This window comes from Myzus persicae, unplaced genomic scaffold (genome assembly GCF_001856785.1).
Source record: "Myzus persicae strain clone G006 unplaced genomic scaffold, MPER_G0061.0, whole genome shotgun sequence".
Taxonomy (NCBI): domain Eukaryota; kingdom Metazoa; phylum Arthropoda; class Insecta; order Hemiptera; family Aphididae; genus Myzus; species Myzus persicae.
Window position 1 is genome coordinate 846 of NW_019100566.1, and position 11,612 is coordinate 12,457.

The 11,612-nt window shown below is 26.7% G+C and overlaps 1 protein-coding gene across 2 annotated transcripts; it reads left to right on the top strand.

The window, feature by feature from the left end:
* The first annotated feature begins 253 nt into the window (after window positions 1-253).
* Window positions 254-10,320, top strand: LOC111033458 (G2/M phase-specific E3 ubiquitin-protein ligase-like). 2 transcript variants are annotated; one of them, XM_022314196.1, is made up of 5 exons: window positions 254-593; window positions 718-903; window positions 3,546-3,664; window positions 4,623-4,797; window positions 9,882-10,320. In XM_022314196.1, exons 2-5 carry the CDS (start codon window positions 794-796, stop codon window positions 10,009-10,011), a joined length of 534 nt encoding a protein of 177 aa, XP_022169888.1. In that variant the 5' UTR covers window positions 254-593; window positions 718-793; the 3' UTR covers window positions 10,012-10,320. The 2 variants fall into 2 exon arrangements, with proteins under 2 accessions (XP_022169888.1, XP_022169896.1); XM_022314204.1 differs by having other exon boundaries at window positions 258-593; window positions 3,549-3,664; window positions 9,882-10,312.
* The last annotated feature ends 1,292 nt before the right edge of the window (window positions 10,321-11,612 follow it).

Consider the following 11,612-nt stretch of genomic DNA (forward strand, 5'->3'; position numbering starts at 1 on the left):
GACGTTGTAATTATTTAATTAATACACAATTTTTAATGTTATATTTGTAAGTTATAAAATTGTATGTGCATTATTTTTTGTTTGATACTTTGATATCAAAATATCGATATTTATGTTTAAAAATATCGATATCAATAAATTGACTTATGATATATCGATATTGATATTATCGATATTTTTTTTCTACAGAACATGCCTAGTATTCGATAACCGTCGTGTGATAGCAGGAGGTGCAAGGTGTATCACTTATTTACTCGTATCAGCTGGAGGCGCTGGAGTCGATTCGGTGAAATTTATTATACTGGATCGCAATTATAGTGGCACACGATTTACTACCTCGTCCTTCACACCAGCCTCGTGGTAATCACTTTTTGCCGCTCAAAGCCGGTGGCGTCGTTAGTCGTTTGTCGTTACGAAACACGTTTTTCTGCGCCCAGTTCGGCCGTAATGCTATTATCCTGTCAGCGCTCTAGCGTCAACCGTGTAAAGCGTAACTTAAAGTTCAGCGTTCCAGCGTCAACCGTTTAAAGCGTATCTTGAAGGTTAGTGCTGAGCTTCCACTGCGATTGTTCAAAGGCAGTACACGTCACATGGTACGTCTTTCATTATTAACAACTCGCCATTACTGCGTCACGTCGTCCGCAGCCGTTGTTCGGCGGCGGAGTAATATTTCAGTATTAGATGTATAATGCTTACATATCCTGTCTATGATAATAGTGATTGGAAATTGAAATCAGCTACTGTAAGAGCAACACTATACTATTGTCTTTCTTCGTCACTGAATCCGTTAGATATGGCTCATTGCTCGAAAACTGTGGCCAACTCTTCTCTAAAATATAAGTCATGCAATGCTTATAAATGTATGTGTCCTTTTAAAGAAAAAAGGAACTACCAAATAGAGTCGTAAGTACTTAATTAATTACATTAATAATAATGCTAATAGTAGTTGCAGGGTTTGAAATCAAAATGAATAATTTTGATTTTAACTTCAATTTCGTTTATCAATATTTGTTTTTTCTGATTAAAGTTGAAAATAGTTTATTGATTTTTTACCTTATGATTTATATATTTCCACATCCATATATTGTCCAATACTGATTTAATTGTATTATGATTTTTATTAGAATTAGAACATCATTTTTCTTATATTTTGATTATTATTATTATTATTATTATTATTTTTTTATTATTATTATTAAGATATTAACTATATATTTTTTCGATTTTAATTTTGATTCCCATTTACAAGAAACCTGTCGTTGTTTGGGCGGTTGTATAGCAGGTCTAAAAAATTAAATATTAATTATTTATTATTACCTACTCATGAACACCATTAGTTGTAGACTTATTGACTATTATTGAGTTTTGAATTTAAATTTTAAATCGGTTTGTATTTTATTTCAAATTATAGGTACATAAATTAACATTTTTTTCAATTTTAATATAGGTAGTCTATTTGCGTCTATTTTAATAGTCTATTGCTGGGTTGCATAAACAATCACTAAACATCAAACGAATCAATAGTGAGCTAATGGTCCTTTAAACATGATTTAGTGGTTATGATTATTCCATTAAATTGTATTGAACCGTTAAATTAATATATTTTTCTTGCAACCTGGTATTTATGTGCCACTTTTTAAAGTCTTATCCTACAGATCCAAATATCCAATGAAAGCATCAACCACATATTGCATGTACATGTAGTAGATCAAATTCAAGTTTTGTATAACATCTATTCTGACATGAATATTCTATTCCATTAATTGAAGGGTTGGTTGGAAAAATGTGCTATGAAGTAATTCGTAAATTATTCAGTAACATCATAAAAAAAAACAAAAAATGTAATTTGAATGCACGTGGCACGGTTCTTACATATTCCATTATTTTTTCTGTGACTACCATTATTTTATTATTTTGTGTAAATATTCATCTATAAATTAAAATGATTTCATAAATACTAATATTAATAAAACTTGGTATTTTATTACTCTTTAAAAATCACATTTTTATTTTTACATATTTCACCATAGCTCACTGAAGTCACTGTATTGTGGAGGCATATACTTTCACATGTCTAAAAGATCTTTATTCTCTTCTTTTGTTAAGGCCACTGGAGATTCATATGCTGGTGGTAAAAATTCAATAGATAAATTATTAGGTTTAAAGTTTTTTTGACGTATTTATACATGTGGTGTCCATGGTTTCAGTGTATTGTGACTTTCATGAATATTTACATGCTTAATGGTATCAGCCGTGAATCTAAACCATTTTGCTTGCGTTATTTTTAGTTGTTTTTTTTGTAATATCTTGCCCTATTGCAGAAAAATCTTTAAAACTATTTTGGAACATTTCTATATGTTTCAGTGTATAAAATTGTTAACACTATATAAAAAACAATTTGAATTCAAATAATAAATACTATCAATATTTTTTTAAATTCTTATAACATAAAAGCCTTTAAATAAAGTTATTCCTAACTATATAAATAAATGTACAAAATATAATATACATAGTATTACTTTTTAGTTTTAAATAACTCGTTTTGACATGCAATTTATAAATTCTACTGAAAACTTATTATTTTTGTAATTTTTACATATTTTATAAAAGGAATTGTATTTAATATTTTACTCAAACAGTTAAAAGTATAAAAATTTATTAGAATTAAAACCAGAAGTCAACATTTTGTGAGTGAAAATTTAAAATAGCATTATAATGAACATTACAAGTAATAATATGCAAATTAAAATTAAAATCAATTTATAAATTTAATATTAAAATAACTGTTTTGTTATAAGTCATAAACCTTATTATTTATTATCTTAAAATATGTTATTATAAGTCAGTACATAAAAAAATAATAAAATAAAATAAATAAATTACATTCACATCGTAGGTATTTAGGTAAAGAAACTCCTTCAATTTCTTTGTAGATTATTCATTTGGCTGAAATATATTATGATAAAACTCTTTGGCATCATCATGAACATTGACAAATCTCATTAAACTTTAAACATGTTTGTGGGTTTGACATGGTTCAACTTGGGACATTTTTCTTTATTATTTATGAAATCATAAGATAGAAGTCTTGATTTACTACATAGACTAGCAAAATTTGGAAAAACATAGTATTCAGTGAGGAAATTATATTTTACTTTTAACTCAAACATTTCTCAATCCTACCAAATACTTTGTCGGGGTTATATAACTGTATTTATTTAATTCAAATGACTATTAAAATAGTATATATAATTTGGGGCTTAATAAATTAACATAGTTCACGTGCTTTGTATTATTATTTTGTTTATATTTAGGTAAAAGTCACACCATATGCATAAGCTTTTATTAACATAATTGTTTTCATATCAACTCAAAGTCTAAATTTAACCTATGTTGACTTGTGTACAATATTACATATTTCCCTTATATTGAATAAACTTAATGTCATAAAAAATGAAATAATTATATAATATTATGTACCTATAGGTACTATGATATTATTATTGTACTTTATATAAAGTGGCATTCATATATATTTTTCTAAGCAGTGGATCATGGGAAATAGTACTGTGCAAAACATGCAGTTTATATGGAACACATAGGGTTTGCAGTTTTATTCATGGTATCCAAGATTGGCGCTGTAAAACATGTAATGCCGTTGCAGGTATGATTTATTATTATTGCTTTATTTTTATATGCAATATCTTATGATAGTGTTTCTCAATCTTTTTGTTATTTTGACCCATCAATTTTCTTTTCTACAAAAAATAATAATTAAAAAAAAATATCAAGTACCCATGGGGTAGTAATATTAATAATAATTTTGTATAATAATGTAATATTAATATAATAATATAATGCAATATTAATTAGGCAATAAATACTGAAATCTGTTGAATACATAGATTATTTTTAAATTCAAATTAGGTTTGTTGGTTTTTATTGTTATTGGTTTATGGCATCAACCCATCATAAATATTTTGTGATTCAATATAAACTACTTTATGATGGTCTCTCTTAAAATCAATAATCAACTAATTGATTACACATGTTTAATAAATCCACGACAAAATGTTTGGGAATGTCCGAATTGAATAAATATTTATTATTACAGTTTTTTGGTGATTTATCTTGTTAGATAAGCTTTGTAAAGAAGACCTTTTTAAATTATTTTATCTTTTTGATTACATAGTCTTTTTAAAATAATATAAGGCAGTGTTAACTGTATGGTAGTCGAAATAACGAAGTTGAGTTTAATGCAAAATTGTATTTTTGATACAACACTGATATGTACCACGTAGTCAATTAATGATTTACATAATCTTATCAGAAAACAAGACATGATGGTATCAAAATATTAAAATGATATTAAATACGATTCTTCTCAAAATTAAAAAAGTTACTAAAAATCATGGTGTTAATGTAAAATGTCGGAAGTCAACATTTTCAGAAAAATAAACCACTATAAACTAACCACTTTTAAGTTAATAAAATAATTATTTTATTCAATTATTTACTGAATAAATATGTTTCACAAATTTAAATCTATGATAATACGTATTTATTATTTTACCGAGTTTGATTTAAATATATTTTTTAAACTATTCAATTATACATTTTAGATAATTTGAATAGTAATGGTGAATCATCAGGAATGTTTAGAGAAATTTTGATGTCTGTAAACAGAAACATGGCCATAAATCACATAGATACCTCTTCAAAGACTGTAAAGCGTAGTTGCAATGTGGAAAAATGTTTGTGTCCTCATAAAGAACAACAAAATTATCAAGAAAAGATGTAAGTGATTGTTTTTAATAATAATAATAATTTTACATCCCATAGTCGAACAGTACCATGTGTAATATATACATGTATAAGTATGTCGGAGTGTGCGCTAAGAGCCAGTTGTACTTATTTAATCAGTATGTTCCTAACTTATCGTCGGCTAAGACGTAATACCTCGTAAGTCAAAAACATTCATTTTTCAGGAGACACATTTTTGTGTTTATAAAAACAATTTTTTTATTTAGTTTAGCCAATGTTTTAAATAATTTGGTAAGACAATGTTTTCCATTAGTCTATAATGTAGTTTTAAATATAATTCCTTTTTAAAATGTTTTTTTTTAGACTTAGGAGGTATTGCATTAAGTATATTGAAAATGGATATTGACATACGAGCTATTATTACTTTATTGTTTTCTAGCTGACTGATTTAACTACATTGTTAAATAAAAATTGTTGGATCAGGGGTTTTTATTTATTAAATCTTTTAATACTTCAGCCTTTTGACTTTATTATTAAAACATAATTATAGGTAACAATCGAGGTATTAAAAAGTAAACATTATTTTAAAACAAAACTCAAATTGTATAGCAACAGTTAAAATATTAAAAATTACCTAAACATTATTTTAAAAGAGAACTAAATTTTTATAGTAACACTCAAACCTTGAATTATAATTATAATAATATAATAACCATACATTATTTTAAAACAGAACTAAAATTTTACAGTAACATTCAGTCCTTGAATTATAGCTATAATGTAATAAAAATACAAAAAAAAAAGTAAAACATTTTAAAGCCTTGTTTTTATATTTTATAACATTAAAAAATAGACATTAATATATTATTATTAATTATAATAGTGCAGTTAAATTAGTTTTAATATTTAATACGATTATAGAACTCAAGACAATCATTAAAAATTACTTTTTTCAGTTGCTGTAAATGTTCCCACTTACTTTTGAGAATTTTCAATTCTTCTGCACGAAGCTGACCATAAATAACAGGAGATGCCATTTTACACATTTTTTTTCTTTTCTTTTGAGCCAATCTGAGATCAGAGTACTCATCATCAAAATTAATTTTAAAATCAATAGTGCCATTTGGATTATATCCAAGTGACTTTATATTTGTAACGTTGGATCTACAGCTGATTTTCCAGGTCTTAATGAGTCATATCTATTTAAATCAATTTGATATTGTTTGAAAAATGATGTATAACACCATTTTACATTATAAGGAAAAGGTTTTTTTCCTAGCACTTAGTGTAATTTGTATATAATCCGAAAGTAAATAAATATCTGCATTCTTCAACTTGCGTTCAATATTTGAATGAACCTGAGTCACACTCCATCTGGGTGTGCCCTTTAGTCAAATATTATCGTTTAATAACAACCTTATTGTTTATGGCAAACTCTAACAGTGCATTTGACAGTACATTATTCCTATTCTGGTAGCAGTAGCCATCACTCCAAAGTATTATATTATTTAGATTTGTATTTTTGTTATGGACTTCGGTAATTTGATCTATAATACAACTCACAAATGATGAAGCTGAAAGGTAACTTTAGGTCTCATCCCACCAATAGCAAGGGGACCCATGTGTTGCCAAATTATGTGTGGTAAAATTATGCACACATAGTTTACTTTTATAATATAGAGCACTTGCTTTAAGATATAGGCAGACTTTAACCGCTTGCAGGTCCATTGTAAACACCAGTATATTTTCATTAAGTAAAGCTTTTTCTTTGTCCAGACATTTTTCTTCTGCACTTCGATTTTTATCTTCAATATGGTCTTTCCATTTTTTTTCACTAATATTATTGGTTTAATATGCACAACAATGTCATAAAATGTGTTTATTCAAACAATATTATTCTCTTTTCCTTCTTTATTACACATCTCAATATACATGTTATACAACTGGGATTTTGATTGTATGTATGGCTCAAGGTAAAGTTAAGAAGTTGATGTCCTACAATAATGAGAAGGTATTTTTGTAATTTGTTCAAGAAATTTATTTACAAATTTTCTATTTTTTTTATCTGGACTATCCCTTAAACATCTTACTTTTGGTGTATTTGGGCTTAGTTCACATTTTTCTCTTGTCGTGCACCAATGATGAACTTGTGACTCACCCAATACAATAGTGTTTAAAAACATTGATTTACATACATTCAAGAGTTCTCCATTAACTTTTAAAAAAATAGGAAAAAGAACTATTTCTTCGTGACACCGTTGAATCAATTTTTCGCTGTTTAACACTAGTTTTTCTTTACTAAGGAAGTAACATAAATCTTTTTTTCTGGCCAGCTAAGATTGGACCAAAAATCAGTGAATACCCTCAACCTGTCATCCTCCAGTATTTCATTACACTTTCGTTTAATAGACCTTTGACAAGATACTTTAGTACATGTAGGGAGCATAGTTTTAGCTTGTCTATTTGTGTTGTGAGAGATTACCTTTTCTTTAGAACCTGTATAGCCTAAATATGATTGTTCTTTCATACGTAATATTTGATTTGAATTTCTTTTCCATTTGTTCGGAATTTTTTCTTATTTCTAATTCTTTTTTCATTTGTATCACCATTGAGTATGTCAATTGAACCATTATTGTCACTCTCAGAATGTAAAAAATCATTGTGTTGATCCATAACACCAGCACTCAGTATAATATTACTTGTACAGTTATACAAATTTTCTGTTTCTTCATTATAAAGTAAGTTTATATTAATAGGGTCAACTATAAAATTACAAAATAAGTTACATTAATTGAATAATGTAATTTAAATATTATAAACTATTATATTACTGAAAACTTACTTTCATTAGGCAAATTATCATCAATATTGTTAGAATTCATACTAATATTATTATTATCTTGGACTATTTCATCCCACTCTGTAAAAAGAAGAAATATAAAGAGATTACTTAGTAACCATAACTACTGTAATTAATTATGATACTATTAATTTATGTTTGGACATAGGCAGAATGCACATTAAAATTAAACTATAATGTTTTTGAAACTTACGTTGATCATCATTATCCAATTCTTTTAGCAGAAAATCAATCTCGTCTTCATCCATTCTTATGAATTATTTTATACAACTTAATAGTTACAAACAAGATAAAGTTATGTAATAAACAAATTACAATATTCAATTAAGTTAAAATGAGAAATTCACACTTCAAACATACTGTGTCATACCTATTTCTATCAAAGTATTATTGATAACTTAGATTTAATAAAATATAATCAGTATTGTCATTGATTATGAACTCTATATTATTTTATAATTACAACTATTTATTATTTCTATTTATAAATTGAAGGTATTGTGGCCACAGAACCGTTTTAATATCTGTTTGCAGTTACCGCGGTATCAGTGCGCCAGCCGACGTAATTAATATTTTGTCCAAGGTGGATATACGATGTATTTCTGACAAAATACTGATAATTGATATACGCGATATTGCGTCCAAGTTTATATTCTCTTCGGAAATTATGAGCTAAACGTGATATTACCATTAAAATATTCCATATTTTTTTCTGTAAATTTCGATGTATATATTCTTAAAATATCATATTTTTTTTTACTTACGAGGTATTACGTCTTAGCCGACGTTATGTGAAATTTACATTAATGTAACTTTTAATTCAAATTAATATCATAATACATTTTCAACTTATTATATCAAATTAACCATATATGTAATTTACTAATATGTAAATTAGTATCTATGTCTGAATATAGACATGCATTCTGAATATCTTAGCACATACTATGTAAATTGTATCAATCAATGCTCATTATTCCAATTTTAATTTCACATCATTTTCCATTACATTGTTGTAAAATTGGATATTAATTAAACATTACAGTGCTATTGTAGAGTGTTTAATTAGTGCTTATACATTAATTATAATGTACACTTCCCCTAAATTATGATCAGAATCTTTAGAATACAGTTCACCCATAGTTATGTCAAAAGAAACATATAGTTATTAAAAGAACAAAATGCTAGCAACAAGAATATTTTAATGTTATCTTATTTGAAGCACTTGACAAATATACAATTATTGAAGGTTCAGAAGGTTCATATTTTATTTTTTAATATTTTAAATTTACTGAGTAATTTATATATTTAAAATATATTATTAAAGTATGTAGTTTATTTAAAGTTTTGTGTATACTGGTTAAGAGTGTGCCAAATTTTTTCATCTCCATACCTTAAAATATGATTTGCAGTTTTAAGAATTTGTGTTTTTGAATTGCAGCAAACGTTAATGACAGCCCATTTTTCTTTCTTAACGGCCCATAAATATTTTATTTTTAACTTACATATTATTATTACAAATGTATAGACTATAGATTACACATACATATATTTATAAATAATTTATTACCATTTATTTATTATGTGCTACCAATATTTTATTTTGATTACGTGGCTTAGAGATTTATTTTTATTAACATAATATGTATCACTTGGGATCAGTTAATGAACGAACAAAGTTCTCATGCATTATTATTTTATTTTAATTTAGTTAAAAGTTATTTCTTAGGCATGAGATTTTATTTATATGATTGTCTGTTTTTAAAACAATTTAAGGTCAAATTTAACCTTTGTTGACATATGTTGATTGAAATATTAAAATTTCCCTTTACATTAAATAATACTTTAATAGCACTTAATAATGTTGTACATAATGCCATAATTTTTTTTAAAAATTTTTTTTAAGCTTCAGCAACTGAGGCCATTAGCTGTAGGTTGTGGTACTGTATGGTTTTGGGACTGTAGGGTTATGGAACACGTGTGTATTTGTTTGGCAGAATTTCTAGTGGGCACCCATAGGTTTCTGCCATGCCCGGGTGGGGGATGGTGGCCTCTCTTCAGACACCGTGACTGCCTGGAGAGAAGTGCTGTGCATGACTGAGGTTTGAACTGGTTTGAACTCGTTGCAACCGATACTATATCCACTAGGCCACTTCGTCCCCTAAATGCCATAATTATATTATATGAATCTTTATAATGATGTTATTATTGTGCTATCAATTAAGTGGCATTAATATTTTTTTTGTTTTCGTAACAGTGGATCATGGGAAATACTACTATGCCACGCATGTGGTATTAATGGAACACATAGAATATGCAGTTTTGTTAAATGTTTTCAAGCATGGTATTGTGTAACATGTCAAGCCAAAAGCAGGCGTTATCATTAAATTATATTATTTTAAATTCATATGATAGCAAAGATAACAGTGTACAGGTAATCATTTTAAATGTTTTCAGCCAATTTCAGGCATGTGTTATTGATATGTATTATATTTTTATTTGTTTTTGTTCATCCATCACATTGTTAATTAGATTTGTTGAGAATTCAAGTTATATAATATGTTTCTTATATATTTTGATTGTATTCTCATTTTCATTTTCTTACTGAATATTTTCTGACAAAAGTTTTGTTCCTATTATTAGTATTACATTTTTAACTATGTATTAAGATTTAATGCTTATAGATTAATAATTAAAAAAAATATAATAGCTACTCAAATACAACTAATATAATATGTTATGTTGTTGCTTATATATTTTGAATGTATTTAATTTTGCTTTTTTTTTTATTGAATATTGTGTGACCAAAGTTTTGTGCATACTATTATATTTTAAATTATGTGTGATCCTTGAAGAAAAAATAAAATACTAAAATGTTACTCATTGAGCATAACATTGTTATATTTTGTATTTCACTGTAATATATGATAAATTGCATTTGTGTGAAAAATCTTAATTTCATCTACCATTTATATAAATATGCTCAGTTTAAACAATCATAGAACATAATAACAAATTATTGTACTGCTGAACCAATTTTGTTTTGATAGCTAAATTAGTACGACAAAAGAGAAACTTCTATATGATTACCTTTTATGCAACATTTACAGACATTAAAGACCGGATTTTTGTGCAGCTAAAATCTAAGAAATGTGCTATTCAAATGTTAAAATGTGCAAAAATGTGCAAAAACAAAATTTTCATTATAGGTACTTCAAAATTAAAATTTTAATAAGTAATAACTAATAACTGACTTTACAATATTTGATTAAAATTTATAATCATGTACATTTCTAAGTTTTTTTCTTTAAAATAATATCTTCTATCACTTAATATATGTTTTAACTGCGAAAATACACCTTCTACGTCGACACTTGTTATCGGGCATTGTTTGTAGCCGCTTTTAATAGCAGGATCTTCTTTTAAATCTACATCATTTCCATTTATTGAATTGTACAGTTTTAAAATAGTATATCTGGGATCTGTTTCAAATACTGATTTGAATTTTTCATATAGTATTTGTCCCTTTTCATTTTCAATTGTCTTAAGTCCATCTCTTACTGTTTCAACTACATTTATTTCATAATTTAAAGTTGAATTTTGTTTTTCCAGTTTTGTGATTGAATTTGGCAACTCAGACAAATGTGATCGAATAAATGTTAAATCAGATATAATTGATGTAGTACTCAAAATGGATTTTACTTTTTGGACAGATTGGGCGTCATCTTCTATATTAGATACCAATTCTTTAAATTTACTGAAATTTTCAGAGTAAAACAAAGCAGCTTCTAACCATATTCCCCACCTTGTTATTACAGGTTCTGGAGGAAGGCGACAGTCCATACAATTTTTATAAGCAGTAATACGATGAGGTGCTTTTAAAAACATTTTTTTCCCATTATTTACTAGTGTATTTATATTCGGGAAAATGTCTCTAACTTGTTCGGCCACACGGTTTAAGCCATGGGCAACACAAATCATATTAGAA